This window comes from Apaloderma vittatum, unplaced genomic scaffold, assembly GCF_000703405.1.
Source record: "Apaloderma vittatum isolate BGI_N311 unplaced genomic scaffold, ASM70340v1 scaffold5901, whole genome shotgun sequence".
NCBI classification, from domain to species: Eukaryota; Metazoa; Chordata; class Aves; order Trogoniformes; family Trogonidae; genus Apaloderma; species Apaloderma vittatum.
The window spans coordinates 45,339-70,624 of record NW_009697310.1 but is presented as its reverse complement, the minus strand read 5'-3'; the positions used below and the strand labels follow the sequence as shown (position 1 = coordinate 70,624).

Sequence of the window (25,286 nt, the reverse complement as noted above, 5' to 3'; positions counted from 1 at the left end):
AGCACAGATTCTTTCCTTGAGACTTTTCTACGGGGTGTAGCCACACCGAGATTAAGCTTCCCTGAGAGTCTCGTGGGTGCTACTGCAAGTTAAGGCACATGGGTTCAGGAGCCTGACTTAAAGCGAGCAAGAGCAAATATTTATTGCAATAGAGAACTGTAGAATTTTTACTGAGTAAGCTAGTGCTTTTTACATTATGCCGGCGATTTTAAGTGACAAAAATCAGTCCCAGCAGCAAGTCTTGGGACACTCTGTATTGACCTCACTGTATGTTGAGAATTAGACCATTTTTATTCCCCTTTGCTTTGTCTGCTGGAAAGAGTCCAGCGCAGCCATAGAGATGATGCAGGGAGTGGAACATCTCCCTGGTGAGGAAAGGCTGAAGGAGCTGGGGCTCTTCAGTTTGGAGAAGAGGAGCCTGAGGGGTGACCTCGTTAATGTTCATAAATACGTCAAGGGGGAGCATCAGGAGGACGGAGCCAGGCTCTTCTCAGAGATGTCCAATGACAGGACAAGGGGCAATGGGTAGAAGCTGGAACATAGGAGGTTCCACAAAAATATTAGGAAAAACATTTTCCCTGTGAGGCTGACAGAGCCCTGGCACAGGCTGCCCAGAGAGGTCGTGGGGTCTCCTTCTCTGGAGACATTCAAAACCCATCTGGATGTTTTCCTGTGTGACCTACTGTAGGTGATCCTGCTCTGGCAGGGGGGATGGACTGGATGATCTTTTGAGGTCCCTTCCAACCCCTGACATTCTGTGATTCTATCTAACAAAGTTTTAATCCAGGGTAGAAGTTTACCTTTTATCCTGCAGTTTTCAAATTTCCATAATAGGCTTTGGTGATGGATTGTGCCATAAGATTTCTAAACTCACATCTGAACCACCTCCTTAGGTTTGCTTTTGTCCTCTGTTAACATTTTGCTATCACTGAACAGATCTACGGGGCAGGATTTTTAGAGTTTCCAAACAAGGGAGGATTTTTCTCTATTTCACGACTTTGTAAATGTTCTGCAGTTTTATATTCACATTTATCACCTCAATGGACATCCTGGACCTGGCATAGTAGTAGTTGCTCCTCAGCTGGTTTAGTTTTGTGTTGTCTTGTCTCTTAAGTCACAAAACTCTAAAACTGTTATTATATCATTACCTAGTTTAAGTTTCAGGATCCAGCTTTGAATCTTAGCCCAGTTTTCTTTACGTTATCTCATGTACATCTAGCAGGTGGTGGGTTCAAAAGCAAACTGAAAGGAGCAGTTTTTCACAGCTCATGTGCTTATGGAATGGATCTTGTCGCCAGATGCTCTGGATGCCAAATCTTTACAAGGTCGCAAGAAGTGACTGGACAAATTCAAGAAAGAACAACCTCTGTGTGGCAATAAGACACAAACTCATCACCTATTATTGAGACTCGTTTTTTTGCTGGTTGGGAAGCTTTACCTGTATCAGTATCTGTTGAGCCTGCTCTTCTACTTTGCTTTTGCAAACTTCGCTGAAATATACTGATTTAGCTTTAGTAAGACTCTGCGTGGCCATTCTTACACATTCTTATGTAAAATTTCTGTTATTTAATGGAAGATGTTATTATTTCTCTGCAATTAACATACCTCTTTTGTCATGCATAGTGAGAAACTAATTTCAGTCATACCACTGTGTGCGGTGATCAGTAGAAAAAAAATAAGGCTGCTTAGTTTAGCGTTGATTTACTTAGAAAATGTGCAATGGGGAACCTAGAAAAAAAAAAGTCTATTTAGAAATTAGCATGAAAAACAAATAGCTCAGGTATAAACTATCAAGAAGAGTTACTGCAAGATTTTGGGTTAGTCCAGCAGGCCAGAGGCACTTGTAAGACTCACAGGGTTAGTCTAGAGCAAGTAGTATTGAGGTTCCAACTGCAGATGGACACGGTGTCCAATATCTTCACCAATCTCTACTCACTCAAGGCATCCTTCGAGCTCTCTCCTTCGTACACTCCTGATTTTTGAAGTATTATCTAGTTTTGAAAAACTGAAATGTTCTATGCCAGGGTAGGAGCGAGATGAAGTAGTGCAAGTGAGCTGCAGTGATGAACATGTCCGGATGGTTTGCTGGGAATTGCACCAAGCACACCACCAGTTGTCGGGTCAGTTTTGCAGCGTTCGCGTCCTGAGCCTGTGCAGATAGATTATTTATTTTCGTGCCTGAATTTCACAGCTGGCAAATGCTGCCAGTGGTTTACAAAGTGAGACAAAGTCCTGGGAGCTGTGCAATCAAAAGGAAAATGAGTCTGAGGGACTTGATTTCTTTCTGGTTTTCGAGGATTTTAGGGTCTTCCCAGACGAATAACAGCCGTCAGAGGAGCGCAGTAGCGTAGCTCTGTGGTGATGCACATTGCTTAAGGGCAACAGCACAACCTGGTGGTTTATGGTTATTCTAATGCATCACATCAGGTATCTGCACAAGAAAACTCAGGACTTTCCCTTCCCCAGAAATTAGCTGCACGGAAGTGAAACTGTTTTTCATTAATTCATCTGTAAAATACCATTTTACCTGAGGTTTTCAGAATAAAGCAAGTTGACTGCAAGGGCATATGCAAAATATAAATTAATAGGTCCTTTCCAACATCTATGATTCCGAAACCTCAAGGTGTCGTTGTGATGAGCCATTTCATGTGGTTTGGTGCTGGATGTGTCTGAATTTTTGTGCCAAGATAATAGGTAGCAGCATATACTAAAAAGAAAAGCCTGTAATATGCACTATGCAAAATTTGGAAAAGAAAACAAAAGTGTGTGAAGAGGAAAACACAAGTTTATCTTGCTTGCTTTTCCTATTACGTTGAAGCCAAGTAAAGTATATATATTTGCATAGACTGAATATTCAAACACCAATTATAATATTTATTCTCTTTTTTCTGTGTCTTCAGGGTATGTGACATTGGTCAGAGTGCATCTTCTGACGCAGCAGTGAAATGAATTGGGTGCCAAATTTGCTCAGACAGATTTTTCAAATAAAATTAACTACATTTTTCTATTTTCCTTGACTCTGAAGACAGGGCTATGTTATTACTAGTACTGCAGCTGGCACTGGTGCGGCTGCTGAACAAAACTCGTGCAAACTCTACGTTCAGTTCATTTATTGATTATAGAGAATGGGACAAAAAGCCACTGGCTGTAACGAGAAATGCAGTGCCAGCCCAGTGCTGGGGCTGGTCCTTTCTGCAGGCTGAGCCTTTTCCATCTTCAGGCTGTGTCTGAAACACAGATTCTTCAGTCCTGCTTAACTTGATAGAAAGAACTTTTGATTTCAGCCTGTGTGGGTTTGCACCTGAGGGAAAAGATATGTTAAGAGACACTGAGACACTGGAAGTCTGAAGTGCTTTGAGCCAAAGTGTAGCATTGTCTTCATGCAGTGTAGATTTCTGTAGGACTGTCACCACAAACAAATGCTACGGCGTCTCATTGCTTCATATTTACTTTAGCAGTGGCTTAAGTATGGTTTACAGTCTTGGTCCAAGAAAGCACTTTAGTCCACATGGAAGTATGATTAATGCATTTAAGCTTAGACTTAAGCTCACACTTAAGTTTCATTTATTTTATTGCTATCAAATATAAATGAAATGCCAAGTGTGCTGAAATCTATGAAAATGCTTATTATTATGCTTCAGTTTATCATAGAGGAAATATGTCATTACATAAATAGGACAAAATACTCAGAAGACCAGTGAAGACATTTTTGAGAAACTGTACAAAGAGCTTTTGGAAAGGGAAGAAAGAAAGAGAGAGAGGAAGAGAGGGAGGAAGAGAGGGAGGAAGAGAGGGAGGAAGAGAGAGAGGAAGAGAAGGAAGAGAAGGGAGAGAAGGAAGAGAAGGAAGAGAAGGAAGGAAGGAAGGAAGGAAGGAAGGAAGGAAGGAAAAAAAATATTTTGTTATTTCTTTCTCTGAATTGGAGGACAAAATGGTCAAAGACCAAATCCTGTTGCTCACAACCTTTCCCTAAAATCCACTGAAACACAGGGACGTTCCTGCATCCTTGCATCTCGCTGGAGAGCACCATAGATTCACAGAATCATAGAATGGTTTAAGGTTGGAAGGGACCTTGAAGATGATCTCGATCCTGCTGCGGGCAGGGACACCTCTCTCCCACTGGCCCAGGTTGCTCCAAGCCCCATCCAGCCTGGCCATGAACACTTCCAGGGATGGGGCATCTACAACCTCTTTGGGCAACCTGTTCCACTGCCTCACCACTCTCATGGTGAAGAATTTTTTCCTTTTATCTAACCTAAATCTACCCTCTTGCAGTTTCAGGCCGTTGCCCATTGTCCTATCACTACAGATACGAGAAGTCTATTCCGCTGGTAACTGAGAACATAAACATGTCCAAGATAAAATGCTTTTGTGCCAGCTTCCCACACTGCTCGTGGGATCCTCCACTCTGCTCTCCCTTAGTGTTTGCCAGCATTATTCTGTATTTTCATGGCAGCACAAAGAATTTGTCAGCAGTGCCTTAATACTCTATTTAGGGACATCTGCCAATCTTGACAGTCGAGCATCAAACACCTTCTCAGAGAATAAGCACGTACCCCTTTACCCACATTAAGTGAACGGAACATAGAGACGGTCTGTATTGTTTCACAGTGCGCTCTGTGCCGCCAAAGTGGACATTGTATCAGCATTTACAGTAAATTGAGAGGGTAAATCATCTCTCACTCAGAGGAGTAACAGTTCTGTAGTACAAACTCCATGTGTTCCCATACGTGTCCACCAAAATGTGTTCTCTTTGCTGCAAACTTTGAATTAAATTATTTAGGTCAGCTTAAATTTGGAAAGCAACAAAGTGAACACCACTTTTGGCTCGTTTACATGTCTGTGATTATTGCACAATGGTTTGCTTCCTAAATGAAAGTGATGTGAGCAGTCTGCCAGCAAAATGAGCAACAACATTTTTTGTTATGGTTTTGAAAAGCTGGTTGTAACACTCGGTCATTATCCCCAGAACAGGTGGACACCAGGAAAATGAAAATTCAGGTTACTTTTAGTGTACGCTGGATCTGTGGGTGCTCAAGCTTGGAATTTCACAGTTTTCCTTCAAACTAAATGGCATTTTGAGTCGTTGCCTAATGGTTTTCCTATAGACTGCCGCAGACGTGAGTGGCACACTTTGGCACCGCACAGCTTCAGAGCTGTGAGGGCTGCTCTATCAATATCCATGATCCGGTGATTAAGGACAGCCTAATAGTATGCCTTGTCAGGATATGGAGTATCGCATTCAGAGTCATTAATAGCTCTCTCCTGCGCACTGACACAATGTAATACAGCAGCTGTCCCATGGAGAAACTCTTATGGCGTCCTGTCAAAAGTGGATGTGCTGATAACTGTGGCAGGCACCCGCGTATCACATCGGGATGGCACCAGTGTCTTTCCTGCCACCGGCACTATGGTGATGCCAGACAGCTTGTACATTGTGCTAAACCCCCGTGCGTTAACAGCTCCATTTTTACTGGCATTCTCTCGCCTGCCATGCCAAAGATTTATAGTAAATGAGTTAATGCGAGCCAAGATCAGGCTTATTTCATGTGACTTTGAGGCACCATGGGGACAACGGGAGCTAGAGGCAGATGCTCGCACTCCGAGGCTGGACGGCTTGTTTTCGCTGCCTGCCCTCATCCCACCTCTTTTTTCCACTGCTGTTGAGATACCAGCTCCTGCCAAAAACTCCAGACTTCCATTTCTGGCTGAGCCCATCTCAGACAAACACCTCTCTGTTCTTCAGTGCATGGGAAGAAGCTTCCCATAAACATTTCTCCACAACTTTGTCACCTCCTATTGCCTTACGGTCATGTGGATATAGGCTGTATGTGCTGCCAAATGTTGCTTTGTGTTTTTCAGAGTGTGTGTCCCATCTTTCTGCTTCTACCAGATGCCACTTATCTTAAATTGAAAGCCCTTTTTTTCACTAAGACTGCTCATAGCTGATCTCCTTGCACAACCCATTACGTGGAAAATCCTGATCATAACTGAAATGTGAGGACCCAGCACAGCTTTTGGAGAGAAAGGTTTGCTTGATATAAATGTACAATAAAATTTCCCTATAATCAATTCAAAGATATCTTAGCAAAGATACTTAACCCAGTATTGGGGCAGAGGAAACACTTTCTAAGTGCCACAAGTTAGTAAATGAAAGTTGTTCTTTAGGTGTTTGCTACATCAAATGCTGGTTAGTATCACTAGACTGGACATCCCTGGAAACATCCAAGACCAGGAACACTTTCTAAGTGCCACAAGTTAGTAAATGAAAGTTGTTCTTTAGGTGTTTGCTACATCAAATGCTGGGACATCCCTGGAAACATTCAAGACCAGGTTGGATGGGGCTCTGAGCAACCTGATCTAGTTGAAGATGTGCCTGATCCCTGCAAGGGGGTGGACTAGATGACCTTAAAGGTCCCTTCCAACCCAAAACATTCTATGGTTCTATCACATTCCATGATTCTATCACATTCCCTGTGCTGGCACTACCGTTCCCGGTGGGTATTTGAGGTTTTATGATGCTTGGAGAATCTCACACCCATTGCTCAAGTGAGGTTGTTGGCCTTAGCTGACTGTGTTTTCCTCACTCAGAATCTTTGTGTAAGGAGGAGGAGGTAGTAAGTCTTTCAGCCACTTTATTTAATAAATATCATCTGATGCACAGGAAGCGCTTCTGTAGCCTCTGCTGTGGAATCTGTGTGTGTAATGGAAATGGCTGAGCTGGAAAATCTTTTAATACCGCTAAACTCTTGGGCTCCTGGCTGATATTTTGGCTCAGGTGTAGCATACCGGACAGCCCTTCGATAGCTCATCCCATAGTAATCCCATATCCTGAATGTCAGATGTACTGGAGGAAGAGCTTGAAAATCCCTCCGACCGCTTAAGGCAGGGGCAGTCTTCACCCCACATTGCTCAGGGGGGAAAAGCTCTTAGTCCACGGAACAGATGCCAAAGCCACGTAACCAGAGCTTGGAGCTCCTTACCTATATTGATCTTATTGGCTTTTTATTCAATCATACAAAATAGAAGCTTATTTATATTTACCCTGACACGGTTGTGAAGGCTGTTAGGTACTGGCCGTGCACGTTCCCATTTTCTGCTTGCTAACCGGATGGTCTCTGGGTTTATTTGCGGAGACATGTCTGAATGCACACATTGGGTCAGGGAGGCACCTGCAGACACCTCGTGGCTGCAATAGCAGCTTGAGTAGCTTGGTGAGAGCAATTAAAGACCCACTTGAGAGGATCGGATGGTGTGCACAATGCAGGACTTCTTCTTATTTTTATTCTATTTTTTTCTTTTCTTTTTTTCCCTGCCTAGTTTGGAGAAGCTCTAGACTGATCCCATAGACTGAATCGTACTTCCCATGCATCAGGTGCTTTGCACAAACCAAATTCCTACTGTCCAGCCACATATCACTGAAACTTCTGTCTCAGCATTAGCTTAAAAATCATTTGCATGGTGACACACTGGGATCACTTAAAGCCCAAAAGGACAATAATTTTCGAAGCATAGAAAAGAGCTGGATCTGCTCACTTACATTCCCTTTGGTCAAACATCTTGTTTTCGGTCTGTTCTGGTATAATTATCTCAGCAACATCTGATAAATTTTACTCCTTGCCCATCTTCTCTTGAAATAGCTTCCAGGTTTCTCTGAAAAGCCCGTTTTCCTATTTCACGCACCAATACTTAATTCTTGCACAGATTTTTATTGATTGTTTTTCTTCCTGTTATTTTATTTTAGTGTTTTATGGTTGTGGTTAACATTTATTAGAAAAACCAGTTTTCATGCTCTGCGTGTAAGAGCATAGCTGCACAATTTTTGGCAACACGGTGAATACCTGACCAAAACTTGGGGGGGGCTGGAGGAATAAAAGGAGGAGGAGAGAAAAGGCAGCATAAGAGAGTTAGTAAATTGCTTTTCACTTTTCACATTGTTAAGTCCTAAATGCCGTTTCAGTGGGGAGGACAGTTCATATTTGATATAAGTACGAGTGTGCTCAGGGAGGCAACACCACAAGCACTTGCATTTCTTTGTGCGACATTCAAAATCTTCACTGTTTGCATCAGCTGGAGACAAGATTTTTTTTTGCATGAACACGAAAATTAAAATCACTTGAGTGTTTTCACCGAGCAAGTCTTAAGCCAGTGCACTTTATTCCTCCAGCAGCACTGGGAAACAGACTGACATTTTATTAAAGCCGTGTTCCTGCAGGATAGGTGCTGAAGGGCAAACTACGTAAAACCCATTTACCAGTGCCTACCTACCCGTGGGTTTTCTTCAGTGCTGTGGCAAAAATGAAGGCAATTGGTTTTGTGCCATGATAGTCTATCTGAATCCACCTCCTTCTGAATCCCCCTCCAGGTCAAATCCTCACTCCATCCTTTATTATGATTACTCTGCACAGAAGATTTGCAGCTGGGGTGGTGGCTCCAGCAAGGGGCACTGGCAGCTCCTGGGCAAGCTGCTCTGAAGTGGTTTTTCCTCCCCGTGGTACGTTGTCCAACTCAGGAGTGTTCTGCAGTACCTTCTTCTGGTTAGTGCCTGTGGTGACTTTTAGAAAATGCAGCCTCTGAATCCCAAGGGGCTGACTTCTGTTTGCTCTGGAAGATGGATGGAAATGTTGCTCTTATTTAAGAGTACCATCAAAACCGTCTTCTGTTTTTGGTAATGTGTTGAGAGGAACGCTACCACACCGCAGCTATAAAACCAGTCGGCTTAAAACAAACCAAGAAGGATGGTGTTTGAAAGTTCTGGGTGTCTGAATGCAATTCAGTCTTATTTATGAACTTGGGCACATTTTTCAACTTCCCAGTATCCTTCGTCTGACAACTTAAACAGAAAGTCTTTCAGGTTATGGACTGCCTTTGTACATTTTGTACCGAACCTCCCTTCAGGCAAAAGTGAGAGAATGAGTAGAGAATCCTAACATTCCTGCAGCCGCTAAAAATGCCTCCTCTCCCCAGACGAGGTCCGCAAGGTCTGCCCGTGGTGTCATGTTCTCTATCAGTGCGCTCAAGTTTCAACCTGCTACAACTCCTGCTAAGGGAAAACACGCTTACGGACTGTTTTCGGTGTTAAAATGCTGCTGCTTGTTAGGAGGAAAGGGACTGGGAAAAGTCAAGCTTGCTGCAGGCTTGTGTGATTTCCTTCGTGCAAACAAAAGCGAGAGGAAGAAAAGTTAAGTTTATGGGATGGGTTAATCCATCAGGAATCTGCACAGGGCAGAACAGTTATGAGCAGAATGTACTGTTAATAAACTAATTAAGGTTACCAATGAAGAATTCTAATTCTTTCATAAAATAATGTTTCCTAAGAGTAATACATGATTAATGTTTTAAGGACACCGCTGGACATTAGCATTTTGACTTGTATCGTTGAACTTCACATCAAGCATCATATTTTGAACCTCCTATTACCTTCAAGTGAATGTTATGTACTTAACACATAGACACACAGCAAGACCTGTGGGAGTCTCCTGTGCTTTACCCCTTAGCCATCTGCTCTGACATCTGTTTTTCAAGCAGACAACATGGTGATGAACTACCCAATATTCACCAATCATGGCATCTTCCCGAAAAAGTTGCTTATAATAAGATTTCCATAATAACACTTGCACATCCACAGAAAGAAGGGGCCTTCTGTTAAAAAGTCCCTCAGCCTGACAAGTCTCCTTCTCCGATGGGACAACAGTGCTCGGAAGTGCCGGAGCTTCCCAAAGTGTCATGGTCCCCGGGGATGACCCTGCGGCAGAGGATGCCATGTGCCTACAGGCAGCCGTAACAAAACAAGCACAAACTCTTCCAGGGCCGTCTGCTTATCCCAAAGTTTATATTTTCTTTCATGAAACACAGAGGCAAAGAGATCAAAAAAGCTGTGAATTGTAGAAAACAAAGGCAAAATGGCTCCAGAATATTTTTATTTTTGTCCTGATGTATTCATAGCAAAGAAAATAAAAGATGTGACTTGATGTTGACCAACATCAATGCTGCCTTCCTCCTACTTGAGCAAAGCTGTTGGAAAGGTGCAGCCCAGGTGCCCTTGTTGCCCGTGGGCTGTAGTAACCTCTCAAATCTCCTCTCCCACAGGCTCCAGACTCACAAAGAGTAACTACAGGGCACCAGTGGGCCTGAAGCTTTATCTCATCACAAACACCTAATTATTTCCACCAAAATCCGTAGCTGCGACCCACGCAGGTGCTGTGACCCGTTTATTGGAGAGTGGACTGAGGAATAGTAAACTTTTTCCCTCTAGAATTTCCCAACTGCAGGTCCCAGCAGGTCCTGCTGTAAGGCTCCATTCTTTCACTCCTATTTTCAGCTCACTGGATGAAATTGAAACCTGAAAATTGCAGAGGCTTAAGCTAAACCTTTGAACGTCTCTATGGCATTTTTCCTGAGAGATGTGTATCACTTGTGGATGAAGACACTGAAATATGGAGAATTATATTAGTGCTAATGCCTAAAATAAAAGGGTGAGAACTGGGGATTGGGAAGAGTTCCCACCTTTCAGATACAAATTCTACTTAACAGATTCAGACAAGCTCATTTATCCATCAATCTTCTTATTCACAGAGTTTGTGTGTGAGGGGACATATCATCCCTGTGAACTTCACACTGCTGTCAACAGGTGGTCACCAGCAACTGAGCTGGGTTATTCTAATTTTAAACAATTAGAGCTTTACTATCTATAGGGAAGCAAAAAAAAACAGGAATGGAAAGCAGTTATATTGTCAAGTAATTATTCTTCTGCAGAAATCTGTAAAATTTAACTTATAATTTAATTAGCTTTCTTTCACATGCTCACACAATATTTCAGCTCTTTGCTGACGCTCCAGTTTTGCCTATTCTTACAAGCTAAACACCAGGTTATAATAACGTCATGCAAGGCATACCAGGTATACATCAATCATTTTTTATTTTCTTTATTGAATCAGATCCTTGTATGAGACAAAATACTGAGTTATGTAAGAGTACCATAGGGAATTAAGACTAAGTGAATATTCAAAAGGAATAATAATAATAATAATGCCTTTATCTTTTAACTGGCTATATTTTCTCTTTGGCTTTCATTTCTCCAAGAATTTTATAAAAGTACCGACCATAATTGCGCTAATAAAGAGCAAATTATACCAACCTATAATTAGAGTAATAAGGAAAAAGGTACAGGAGATCATAACTGAACCAATAAGAGGAAAATATAATCATGTTTAATGGCTTATATGACTGTTAGCATCTTCTGTATACTTAATGAATTGGTATCCATTTTCAAGGTACGTATCGAGGACGCCTTTCCTAATATCATCAGCTCTACTGTTGGGAACTGCTGCTAGTCTTGGAGCTCCTCCAGAGTGAGGCTTCTTTGAATAACCAGAATAACCACGGAATTTCAGACAGGTCTGACTACCAGCTAAAATCACCTCTAGCAACATTTAAGTTCTCTCCAGGTTGATTTAGGGTGTCCCTGGGTGACATTCTTGGGTATACACGGGTGTTGTGTGCAGTACCAGGTAGGAGATTTGCAAAAGAAACAGAGAAAGGTGTAAAAATTCAGGGTCACTGTGCTTGGGCATGGAAAGGTGCTCTGCGAGCAGGGTATACTCAACTTAAAAATAAAGGCAATGATTTATTTCCTAATAGGCACAGCAGAACAACATGAGCGCAACCCCCAAAGCTGAGCATCGGTAGTTCCTTGTGGCTGCTGAGCTCCCGTTTTCTGGGGTTTTTACCTGAAGATTTCACAGCTTGCAGCTTTGGTGTTTTTCCCTCTGAGTCCTTGAGCTGCTAATTGTCTCCATCGTGGCAATCTTAACCCTGTCTGCAGTTTCACCTTTTGTATCTTGTACAGCTTGAGTTTACTTGTTTTCCTCACAGCTTTTTCTCACAACGTAGCAGTTTTCTCAGAGGTTCAAGCCAAGGTCACGCAGATACTCAGCGTGACAATTCAGCTGGGTATCAGAGATAGCCAAGCCCCGCTGAGGGAGCTTTCCAAGGCTCAAGTTTAAACAAAACCTCTCCACATTCTCATACAAATGACCTTTCATGTAGTTTACCTATAATTTGCTTTTTGATTTTCCTCTTGGCACTTAAAAAACATAAGAATGTTTCTTATTTTTACACCCTCATGCAGGCACACACTTCCTGTGTGATATCCTTTACTTTGAAGTGACATTTGTAAAGCTTTTCAGCCCAGTTATCCTTACAGGGGCCCAGGTGCTCTTTCTGAGGCTTGGAAGGGCAGGATCAAATCCGGTGAATGGGACTCCTCATGTGCAAGTAGACCTTGAAAGCTCAGGGGACACCTTGGCAGAGAGCCGTGTGTTTTCCACTGGAAATTTCTGAGATATATATTCTCCCAAGCAGTTTTGTAGACTAAGTAAAATCATATATATGGATTAGTGCTAAAGTTATAGTGACACTGTTTCACCTAGTCTTAACTATGCCTCGCAGGTCTTCCAACAAGGACCATTGCTCAATAGTTTTATTACGTAAGTACATTATTTCGATAAGGTTTATTGTTTAAGTATGTTACTTCGTACTTTGTACTTTTTGTACTTTGTACTTACTGCCTTGTTGGCAACTATGCCCTGGAAGAAGAACCAAAATGAATTGATAAGAAGGAAATATCCTACCTCAGAAAGTGCTGAGAGAGCTGAGGAACTGCCAAAGGACTCAAAGTCGGCCAAAGGGAAAGACGACAGGAGGAGATCACAACCACCCACCCAATCCAAACCAAAGAAAACTTGATCCCTCCTCACCTGTAGGGAGCCTGTGTGCCAATTTACATGGAAAGCGAAGCTAATTTAAATATACCTAACCAATAACAGAAGGTAGAGTTGTCACTGACCAGTAAAATTAAATTTAGGCGGGTTTATACTAATCAAGTAACATAATAAATACGTTGCAATTCCTCGATGTGGTGTTCTGGCTTTGTGGCGTCATCACCTAGCGCCCATCTCTGCACAGAAATGAGAAAAATGGCAAAACCTCATCTCAGTGTGTGAGATTGGCTTGTTGAACTCAGGTTTGAGATAACATTTTTCTCTCTCCTAGATTTCTCAGCTCTATTAGGTAAATGCTGAAGATAACCCAGAATATGCATAGTTTAGGATATTCTAAGCGTACATCTCTGCACATGGTTAGGCAATATCCTGAAGGGCAACTTAATATTGAACTAAATCATTGTTTGATATTTCTATAATGCATATTGTTTAATTCTCTAAGCTTCTTAGCTTACTAAATGTCAATCTTTCCTAGAGCTGCCCTTTGCTTTCATTTCTTAAGAGACTTGGACATCTCTCATATCAAAATTCCTGCGTTGAGTGTGACATCTATTTCCTATGTACACATTAAATAATGAAAAGACACTTTTATCTGCGGTGGTGGTTTTTAAGAAATTTGCCTTAAACAAACAAAAAAAAAACAAACAAAAAGACCCCAACACCCTGTAGCATTATAGGCAGGTAGATAGATGGATAGACATATTTTAAAGTACCAGTATATGTATATATATATGTATGTATGTATGTATGTATGTATGTATGTATAACAGCTCTTATGTTATACACACACACATATATGGTGCTCTACCTGCTGTTTTGTATCTCCTTTCCTTTCAAACTCCCAAAGGAAAACTGAAAAAATGACCACCCTACGCAGAATTACTAAAAGCATTAAACGTATTTCATCTCTAATTTTCAAGCAGGTATTTTCACTAAGCTAAGTAATAACTAAAATAAGTGTTTCCTCTCACAGCACACAGTTGTGAAACTTCAATTTATATGTTAATTTTTTAATTAAAGGGAAAAAAAATTATAGAAGAGGGCTTAGCTTTCTTTAAAAGTACAGCATAATAGTCTAACATTAGACTAAAGTATAATAGTCAGGAAGTGTAATGGTTTAAACAGTCTGTCCTAATGCCACCCTCCCCTGAGGACACCAGGTAACCCCAAGGCTGAACTCAGTGTTTCCCACTGCCCGAGAGACAGCCCGAGACAGTCGGTTCACTTATCCCAGGGTCACCTTGTCAGAGACCATAGAAATGCTCCACATTTTGCATTTATTAACCGTGTCTGCCTGAGAGCACGAGGCTGTTTCGGGTGCCTTGGGCACTGCCAAGGGGGGTGGAAAGAGGTGAGGAGCGAGGGAGCGGTGGTGACAGCAGATGCAGGACAACATGGTCAATGCTGGAAAACAGATGAAGCCAGAAACAGCATTTTTTGTGTCTGAGCCTCCCGCTGTGTCTCTACCGCTCAAGGCAGTGATGATGAGGGTTGGGAATATAATAGTTTGTCAGAAGCATCAGAAATACCTTATTTAAAAGATTTGGGGCTTATGATTCATTCCTCTGGTGTCACAGCAAATGTGTGTCACCTGGCCATGTTTCCAAAGGGGTTGAAGAGGCACTAGAGAAAGTCAGTGAATGTGTACATCAGAGAACATTGAAAGCAGCCGTAATTTAAAGAGAACAACTCGGCGTTTCCTGCAGGAGAAAAAGTTCTGGTCAGTAAGGGATGGCACTGGAGTTGATCCCAAATTAGTCCTATTTCATGATAAATATTTCTATTTCCATTACTGAGACAATAATCTCAGCTAAGAATTCTGAATTCCCAATTAGAAACTATATTGGACCCTTCCATGCTGAAAGCTGAGGGGTTTATAACCTCATTTAGGTTTACACTGGGACATATTTTTTCCAACGGACACGTCCCTGCAATATACCTACTGCATGTCTGATCCTAAAAGTGGCCTATAAAATTCCTGGGAGAAACTAAATGACTGTGCTTTCTTGAGCTTTTCTCTATTAAAACACTATTTCACACGTTAGCTTTTAAAAATCACGTTTTTAAAGACGTTAAGGTCTATAAACTTCATACTTAACTTTTTATTTCCGCTTTATTCCTGCGCTATGCATTGCCAAATATTGCTTTTGTGTAATTGAAACAGAGCTCTAGTTTGATTATTAAACAGAGGGAAAGTAATTGTCTTCAGCTTTAACAGGGGAAGCAAAGGCTCTCGGTAGAAGAAAACCTAAAATTGTGAAAAAGTTGCTTTTTTCAGAGCAGAGCTAGAGAGTAGATGCTTCTGGGGGGTGACCTGGTTTCACGTAGTGGCTTCAGGGGTGTTGCTTTGACAAGACATTTTGTAAGCGGGGTTGTATGCAACTTATCTTCTCCACCCCTCTTTTCTATTCCACCTACATTTGTACCTCAAAACAGTTGCAATTTCAATATCCCCCCTGCCTTGTGGGCCGTGTTCCCAGCTGTGCTGCAACCCTGACAACTCTGACCTGCGGTCGAGACTGGCTTTGTACCTGCAGTGCTGAATTCTGAAGGAATCAACGCTTAAGAGGTTCAGACAAACAGAAGGTACCAGGTGTACCAAGCAGTACAGGTGATTTCCTATCTGAAGCCTAAGAAGAGAGAAAAAACAGCCTGTTACACCATATGGGTACCATTTTTAAGCCTAACATCAGAAGAGGACAAGACAGATTTCTGCCGTAGCCTACAGATGCTCAGGAGTCAAGTAATACAACTGGCACTTGCCAGTTGTTGACAGCTCTGTGCAGAGGACACTCCTTTTTTGTCTGCCACAGTTGCTGAAAACCAAACATAACTATTTACCTTACAGTGAAAAGAAACGTTCGAGGCACTCAGAAATTACGTTAATCTTGTGCTGTGAAATAGCGCAGAAAGTACAGGAGAGACTGGTGCTCTAAGCAAGACGAAGGAAAGAGAGGCAGGATTTAATTATATTTATAATGCTGTTTATCTTCCTAGATTCTAAAATCTAGAACAAAGGACTGCATCTCCTCTTTCCCATACAAGCTCATGCCTGAATCTCTCCAAAAGGAGTTTATTGCTGTAGCCTTTCTACAGCTCTGCCATGAGCCTCCGAGCAGATGTCAGAGCAAGGAAGGGCTGCCGGCAGATCGAGTTGCCGCTGCCAGCTCTCGCGAGCTTTGTGTCAGAAAAACAGTTGATTATAATGTCAGTACTGTCCAAAGTACGCGCTTAAAGCAGCAGCTGCATACTGCCTTTTCCCTGAAGTATCCAAAGATCCTGACTCTCAAAAACTTTGTAATAGAAGTGGGGTAAGTGATTCTCTGTTTACACCTCTCTGCCTGCCAGGATAATTCACAGTTCAGCTTGATTTGCACGGGGATTGTGATCTTTTAAAATGTTACGCTCTGCCCATTTGTTGCTCTCTTGGGAAAACTCACTCTGCTCTGCAAATGGAACGAGTAAGCAGGCGTGTGTATCCGAGCTTGGTATTATTCAAGGGATCCTGGGCTAAGTAAATTAAGCTGAGCTAGAAATCACTTATTAATTCAACCATCTTTTCTATTTAAATAGTGATTATATGGTCTTGTGTATAGAATTTTGGGCTGGGTAAAGATTTGCAGGGAGAGGAAATAGTCATTGAAATAAATTGTGTTCCCTTGCTGAATAAGAATACGAAAGTACAGTCTGTTTAACTTTTGCTGGAGGAAACTACTACAGAAGCAGCTTTTTAAAGTATGCAAATACATTATATGATATATCTCTGCTAGGTTAAGGTTGATGAGCTAAAGCAATCTTCTGACCTTTTTGCTCTCATAGTAATAATCAAGTAATGTTTGTTTCGCTCAACGTGCTTTACGTTGTTGAGTTTGTTTAAATGCAGCATAAAAAACCTCATTAAATGTATTTGCCATACATTCAAGGTGTAATAATAATCCTCCGTCACTTGCTACTTCTGTTAATATTAGCAGAGTCATGAGACTAGACAAGCCCTCTCATTGAGTAGTACAGAACTTCTGTGTTTTTCAGGCTTGATCTACTCAAAATTTTTCCCTCAAAACGCCACCTGCTCTTTCGCAGAGCTAATTAAAAAGGTACAGAACTGAATTTTTTGTTAGTCTGTTTCCTCCTAGAATTCTTGTCTAAAAATTTCTTAGGGTCAAAAGCAATGCTTCTGTGTTTTGCGAGGCTCCAGTGTTTTCCTCCCACCCCATTCCTTCTTCATTAACAGGAAAAAGCAAAGCGGAATTCATTTTAATTGCTATTTAGATATTAAAAGCTTTAGGAATTTTAATGTCTCTTGCTTTTTGTAGTGTCATTTTCTCCTTTTCATAATGAGGATGTTTGAAATCTCTTTATCATTTCCAGCTTTTTGTTGTGGCTGGATCCTGCGTGATATGTTAGAAGTGACTATGTGAAAAAACAGAGTGTCAGCAAAACAAAAGATTTACAGAAATTACTTCTCCCACCTGGCAGTGCCGCGTGTTGGGTGCGCACACGCCCAACGAGATCCCTGCTATTCACATCTCCCACAGCCACCCCTGTTGCCTTGGTTGACCCTGAGCTAGGGTGAAGGAATTGAGCCCCAAGCTAAGCTTTACAGACCTTTTCTCACCCGGCTATTAAAAGATCTTATTACAGGAGTGAATGGAACAAAAAACAAATGACGGGCACATATAAATGCCACTAAGTGATGTGAGCCTGCTGTGCGGGTCGTGAGGGCTGCTGGAGAGAGCCTCTGCTTACCCAAACTTCTTTGGACCACGCGAGTCATGCGTTTTGCCTGCTCACACCACTGGGCTCAGCAAACATGGGGCACCTGCAGGTTTCTACAAGTTAAGCTGAAGGTTAGGTGGGCTGTTAGACCTTCTCTGAAGTCTCTTGTTCCCATTCAGCACCTTAAATTTTCCTTTTCTTTTTTTAACAAAAAGACAAGAGCATAGATGTTTTCATTGCCTAGCGTTTAGATGAATGCTAAAATATTATCTCTGAAGATTCTTCCCTGCTCCTTCGATGTCATCTCAAAATTCAGAACCTCTTTGTGCAAAAAATTCCTTTCTTTTCCCCTGCGTTTCTGTAGCTGATTTTCAGGAATACTCGCAGGAGGAGCTCTGGTTAGGCCACAGCTGTCCTGTCCACAAAAATTAGCCTCATTCCTTTTAAGGCCACAAGTGCTTCTCATTAACAAAGAAGGGCCTGTTTAAAGGGGCAGCCCAGAGTACACTTGTGCTTTGTTGAGCATTTCCAAAAACGTAAGCCATAGAAACGGGTTTACGCAAATCGCCTTTTTCTGACCCACCACTTTCAAGGGGAAGATATGGGGGAGTTTTACAGCATTTGAAAGGTTGGAGTAAATAACATAACCAGTATGCTTAAACATAGTACTTAATCGGCACCTGTACCCTTAGCTTTAACCTAACATTAATTATCACTTTGAGAAGAGCTCAGGAAGCAAAGACCAGCCCATACGATAATTATTAGGTACTACCTACATAGAGTAAAAAATCCTGGGGTTTTTTTTAGCCTTTTAATGTTCATTCTAAGTAGTAGAACATGACTATGATGGTTACAAACTTGGTTAGGTTGCCTTAGAGAAAGAAGACCTTGAAAGAAACGTTTCATTTAAGTGTCAGTGTACCTCTGTACGCAGCCACACAGAGGAACTGATCTCATGAACTGACAGTCAGCTCAGAGGTCCTTCACCTCCTTTTCTTGTTAGAATATCTTCAGTTTTTAAGACATATGAGCAGGACAGTGAAATGCCCCAGTGCTTCGAGTTCCTTTATTCAACGGAATAAAGGCTGGTGGGGTGTGGCATTTTCACCACAGACCATAAAATGTCCTGTTCATCGTGCCAGTGGAAACACAAGTGGTTAAATCACCTGCTAACTAAAGTAATCAGAGTTTGCTTATACGAGTTCACCTTCACCTGTCTGGCTTCTTCAGTTCCATGTTGTTTTAGTGACAGAGTTTTTCTGAAGCACTGTACCAAATATTAAACACAGTCTTTGCAACACAGCAAACCAAAAAGAACCTATGGTTAAAGTCTTCCAAACTTTGTGCAGCAGCACCATCTTATTTTCTATGTCCTTGGGATGACCTCCACTTTTCTGGAATAAATAGTTCTGTCTCTGGTGCCAATACTAATCCGATTATCTTTTTCCTGTGTTTCAGGCATCATGATTTGGACAACTGGTACAAGTCCCTTTACCAGATTCCTTATGTGTCTTCTTCTCCTGTATATGTTCCCCAGGAAGGCAATGCCTGAAGATAATAACATCATTACAACCAAGAAAGGCAGAGTCAGAGGGACAAACCTGCAGGTGCTGGGGGGAACTGTGACAGCCTTCCTTGGAATACCTTATGCACAGCCACCCCTTGGTAGACTGAGATTTCAGAAACCAGAGCCCCGTGAGAAGTGGACAGATGTTTGGGATGCCACAAAACATGCAAACTCCTGTTACCAACTAATAGACACAACCTACCCAGATTTTCCTGGAGTAGAGATGTGGAATCCAAAAACTAACCTGAGTGAAGACTGCTTATATCTTAACGTATGGATTCCTTCTCCCAAACCCAAGAATGCAACTGTCATGGTGTGGATATATGGTGGTGGCTTTGAGTCTGGGTCGACTTCCCTACCGGTCTATGATGGCAAGTTTCTGGCCAGGGTAGAAAGAGTCATTGTAGTTTCCATGAACTACAGGACTGGGGCATTAGGATTTTTGGCTTTGCCAGGAAACCAGGAAGCTCCTGGAAACGCAGGTCTGTTTGACCAAAGATTGGCACTTCAGTGGGTCCAGGAGAACATAGCAGCGTTTGGAGGCAATCCAAAGAGTGTGACTATATTTGGAGAGAGTGCTGGCTCGGCTTCTGTCAGCTACCATATCCTTTCTCCTAAAAGCCATCCTTTATTCACAAGAGCCATCATGCAAAGTGGATCTGCAAATGCCCCTTGGGCTGCAATAACAGCATCTGAAGCCAGAAACAGAACAGTGGCTTTAGCTAAACAACTCCAGTGTCCCACCAGCAATGAGACCGGGCTAATTCACTGCCTCCAAGCCAAGGACCCAAAGGATATACTGGACAATGAAATTTTTGTTGTAAAGCACGAAAGTCCTTTACACATACATTTTTGTCCAACTGTGGATGGTGATTTTCTCTCAGACATGCCAGAAACGCTGATTGAGAAAGGACTTTTCAAACAAACACAGATCTTAGTGGGTGTTAATAAAGATGAAGGATCAGTAGTTCTAGTATACGGAATCCCTGGCTTCAGCAAGGATAACGATAGCTTGATCAATAAAAAAGAATTTGAAACAGCTTTAACTGTGTCCTTCCCAGAAGCAAGCCAACTTGCAATAGAATCGATCATTTTTCAGTACACAGACGGGGAAAATGAGCAAAAGCCAGAACACTACCGTGATGCCATGAATGACGTTATCGGTGACTACAATATAATATGTCCTGCAATAGAATTCACCAAAAAATTTGCACAACTAGGACACAACGCGTTCTTTTATTTCTTTGAACACCGATCCTCAAAGCTCCCTTGGCCAGAGTGGATGGGAGTAATGCATGGTTATGAGATCGAGTTTGTGTTCGGATTGCCCCTAGAGAGGAGAGTGAATTACACCAAGGCTGAAGAAATCTTAAGCCGGTCCATGATGAGATACTGGGCAACTTTTGCGAAAACTGGGTAAGTTTACTGCAGAAGTTTGTTTGTCTGGTCAGACGCTTGTTGTTTCACAGGTGGAAAAACCCTGAGGGTTTTGATGGTGATTTGAAGCCAGGTGAAAATCATGAGGAAGGATTAACTGTTCAGCTATCCAGAATTTCTATTTCGGTTCTGATACAGACACTGCCTTAGTAAAATAAGCTACTGATGTGTAGCTCATTGTTTAGATAATCTTAAGAAAACAATGTGTATCCTCCCATAAGAGCAAATACAAAAGTGGGGGTTTTTTTTGCCATGGCAGGAGTTGTTAGAAAGGAAGGTAATGCTTTCAAGTTTAGAAAGAAAATATTTCTATATTTCAATATTTCCAGCAGTAGAAGTAGGAGCAGAAAGCCCAGTTTCCTTTAAGGTGTAATTTGCTCAGAACACGCAGGTGTATAATATGGAAGTATATTATGTTCATATGATGAAGTGATTGAAATTGCAGGATGTTCTTTCAAGAAAGCCGATCTTCCCAGGTGTACTGTAAGTATAATCCTGGGTTTCACCGAAGCTGATGAAAAATCACCTGCTATTTCCATTAGACTCATCTTTAAGTGAAATATGTCCCAGCCTATATAAGAAGCACATAAGCATATTTCATCTGGATGTTTGAAATGGATTAAAAACAACCCCTCATTCAGTCTACTTAGCTGGTGGCCAAGAGAAGTGAGACAGCCCCGGCTCCACTCAGCAGGGTTGTGGGACTCTCAATGCAATATTCAGTTTGAAATGAAAACATTTCCTTGCGGTAAGAAAAACAGCCACTACTAGTCGTGTACAATTAGTCTCAAGGCTGCAGGCCTGATGGGATGTGGAAGTATCTTGTCTTCTCAGAAGCTTGGTTTATGCTCTCTCCTGAGAAAATCATATATATAAAAATCTGTACCAGTGAGAACATACAACATATTTTAAAAACATTTAATTAACTTAAAGTTTAAAATCCTCCATTAATTTTACTTCCATGGTGGATTTTTCCTTAGATTTGTGAAGGATATGGAGATTTGTGAAGGCTAAAATCAACAAAGTCCAATTAATTTTCTTAATAGATTAGAAATCAGAGGAGACCACTGTGCTCTTTTAGTCCATAAAACCTTGTATGTAACACAAAAGATGTGGTGGACAAAACATAACACAAAATACCGTGATGAAAAATCCAGAACAAATTTTGTTAGGTTGTTCTAAAACTTAATCACACTTAAAATTGTTATAGTTATAAAAAGAAGTTTTGTGTTTTCCTTATTCTATGTCTCTATTTTCCAGACACCGTATTTTGTTTGACTATTTCCAAGCTTTGCACTACGATTTGTGTTGCACATAGAAATAGTTCTAGGCTCTACTCAAATAACCTTTAATCTCTTTTTTTTTTGTCATTACACAAACCAGGATGCACTCTCAAGGCTTTCACTATAAGGCTTTTTTTTTTTCAAGTCCTTAAATAATAAATACGTATCGTCTCCAAAGCTGTGATTCATCAACACCTTGTTGGAACTTCCCATGTTGGAATTAAATACCTTCATCACCAAAGAGTCCTAATCACAGCTGTCATCCATCCCCTCTAGTTCAACCTGATATTCCCCCGTTGACTGAGCCAAGGCGAGCACCGGTTGCTTTGGCCGTGCCGCTGTGCACGCCCGCCATGGAGCGGTGGCGCTGGGATCTGTCCCATCTCCTTCTGCAGTGGCTCTGCTTTAGCTCTGGAAGACGTGACACTTGGTGGCTGGCACCAAACCCAAGCCCTGCATGGTCCCTTCACCTTATCTAGAATCACAGAAAGGTTTGGGTTGGAAGGGACCTTAGAGATCATCTTGTTCCACCTCCCTGCCATGAGCAGGGACACCTCCCACCAGACCAGCTTGCTCCAAGCCCTGTCCAACCTGGCCTTGGACACTTCCAGGGACGGGGCACTTGATTCGAGTGAATTAACAGCTAATTTTCACTTGCATCATTTTTCTAACAGATTTCCATATCAATAGGTGTGATTGTTTGCCTCGATATGTAGGAATATTATTTATATTAACACGTTCCATCCCCTTTATAGGTTGGAGCCTGTACTACTTGTATTACTGTAAGTGAAGAGCATATTAAAACTCAGAAAATGACCATATAGGTAGCTACACTCACCAAACGCATAATGTTTTAATCATACAGGTTTTATTCTTATAAAATTTAATCTAAAATTTAATCTATAGGCTCTTCCTGCTTCCCTTTTTACTTGGAGCCTGGTGACACCACTCCAGATGAATCTGGTGTGAAAGACGCGTTGCGCAGAGATAGAAATTCAGCAGGGGTGTATGGTCTGGAATTGAGCTGTGCGGTTGATTTATCAATGCCAAAACCACATCTGATAGATTCCCAAGATGAAGTCTGCACAATGAGGTCAGGTAATGCTTCAGGAAGACATGCAATGCCAACATTGCTTTGAAGCTGGTGTCATTAGGCCCTCAGCAGAGAGCAAACTCAGTGAAGGCCCCTTATTGCGCTACAGGAGCTGCAGCCAGGATCTTATACCAGAGAGAGCAGATCTAAACAGAATGACTTTTTTGTTAGAAAAGAGCAAGTCAGGTCGATATTAGATTTTGCAGAACAATATTTACATTACTGTGAACTACTGGTTTCTCCCAGATTATATATACGTACATTTATCTTTTTAATGTATATATGCATCTAATTTATATATATGTACACAGATCTCGATAACCTGCTGTGCAAAATAGAGTACACTGTCACTGTAGCCAGCTAAAATTAGACAACATAAGGTACACCCAGGTTTAAATTTATAGAAGACTCCCATCATCTAGTCTGATTATCATTTGCATTATGATTAGGTTAGCCTACAGATTGAATTTCAAACGGTTTCCACAGCAAACAGCAAATAACCCCTCCTTCTGCTTCCACTGCAAGTACCAAAACATCACTATTAGGGTAAACAATACAACTATGCAATTTATGAAACTGCAAAAGATCCAATCAGTATTAACCTATTATGTGACACTTTCCACATCGTCCAGAGCACAGACTCCTTAGGCTCTGTAACACGTTATTGATAGTGTACAATGAGTGGGGAAATAAAAAAAAATCCTTAATAATTCCAAAAGTAATAGCTGATCCTTGTTTTCCTGGCACTGTTGAGCACACAGTAAACATTTACAAAGAACTGGGGAAGCCCCATTTGAGACAATGTTTACAGTAAACTCCATCATGATCAAAAGGCAAACATCTGAGGGGAAAATAACCATTGATGTCTCCAGCAGATGAGGAGAAAATCAAGCAAGAAGATGAAAATCAGAAATATTTTTGTAAGCACAAATTTTTAGTGAGGGCGTTTGACCTAATATTCTAATGTGCAGAAGTACAAAAGCCCAAGGGAGGGAAGGGCAGCCTGCAGAGGAAAGGAAATAAGGTAGAGTCAACAGAAGCTGAAAGAAAACAGTTTTCTCCTTCTACTTTCTGGCTGGGAGGGACCAAGGTGACTCCACTCATGACACACTGAGCTTCGTGCTCCGTGTCACTACTGGCACCACGGCCTGTGGCTCCACGGTTATCACGAGGGGTCCTCAAGCCCAGACTTTCACCTTACTCATCTCTAGTTTTCACTCTCACATGAGCACTAGGAATAAAAAATGGTCATAAGAAAAGCCAAAGGTTCAAAAGCCTGTTAGGAGTGTCTTCGGTTTCTTAGAAATACCTGATGTCATGTAAGAACAAAAGAGAAGATGCTGGGGAGAAAACGAGCCGTGACTCCTTCAAAGGAGTTCACACACAACACTGTATGCCAAATTCTTGATTTCTACATTTCTCAGTAAACAGAGAGAGACCATCAGCCAGCCCAAGAGTTTTCACTCGACCACCACTCCCATCAACAGCTGCTGCAATTTTCCTGCTCTCTAGGCACTTCCTATTTCACATCCTTGTTAAAAATAAGTATCAGTGATAGCTGTCCAGTTTTGCTGGAAAAATAACGGGGAGAAAGTTTTTTGATTTTTGCCTATGAATGGGGAATGGGGAATGCAGATGATTCAGCAGTAGAAGGGAACAGACATTTCACCCGGGGGGCTCGATGTTGGATGCTGGCGTTACACACCAATATCTCTCCTCAGCACCCAAGGGAGTCAGTGTCATTTTTAGGAATCTGCCATATATTTACACGGTCTATAACAGCTGTGAAGAACTTGCTGAAATAGTCATCTTTGACAATAAGCCATTGCTTTTCAGTCACAAGATTCCCTGCAGATTCATTATATAGAGCAGGATTCTGCAGCTTGGGAACCCCTGGGAACTACGGATACCGTAACTACCTCTGTTATTGCACGTAGGGACAGGCTGCTCATCACTGTCTGCAGCATCTGCCCATAAAAATAATGCTACTTCATAACACAGAGTCTGAGAAGAATGGAAAAGAAAAGCAAATCACCTCATGGGTCTGACTGATCGAGCAGTAAACATGGAGTAGCTTGAAGAAAGGATTTTTTCACTTTAAAATTGGATTCCATGTACTGAGGGAGAAAGCACATAAGGAGGAATGTCCTGGCTGAATAGTGTGAAGTCAGTCCTGAGGTGGATGCTGATGTCCATGAAGGTGCAGGGAAAAGTAACTATTACTAAACTGCCAATAAATTCCTGGGACTTGAAGACAAAAGCTTCCAGGTGTGGCAATTCCTTTTCCCTCACTCAAATACGTCTGTTATTTCATTATCACAACAATTTTTAGTAACTGAACTTTTGGTATTAAGTAAGGTTCACCAAGTATCCCAGCCATTCCTAGTGCTATCAGCACATTTTCATAA

At 41.6% G+C, this 25,286-nt stretch overlaps 1 protein-coding gene across 1 annotated transcript in view; it reads left to right on the top strand.

Annotated features, from left to right (window-relative positions):
- Nucleotides 1–15,964: 15,964 nt before the first annotated feature.
- The window catches only part of BCHE (butyrylcholinesterase), a 30,621-nt gene continuing 21,299 nt past the window's right edge, over nucleotides 15,965–25,286 (top strand). The window contains exons 1-2 of the mRNA XM_009877580.1: nucleotides 15,965–16,093; nucleotides 18,957–20,481. Of these exons, the coding sequence (XP_009875882.1) occupies nucleotides 18,962–20,481 (1,520 nt within the window). The 5' untranslated portion in view covers nucleotides 15,965–16,093; nucleotides 18,957–18,961. The remainder of the gene's footprint in view (nucleotides 16,094–18,956; nucleotides 20,482–25,286) is intronic.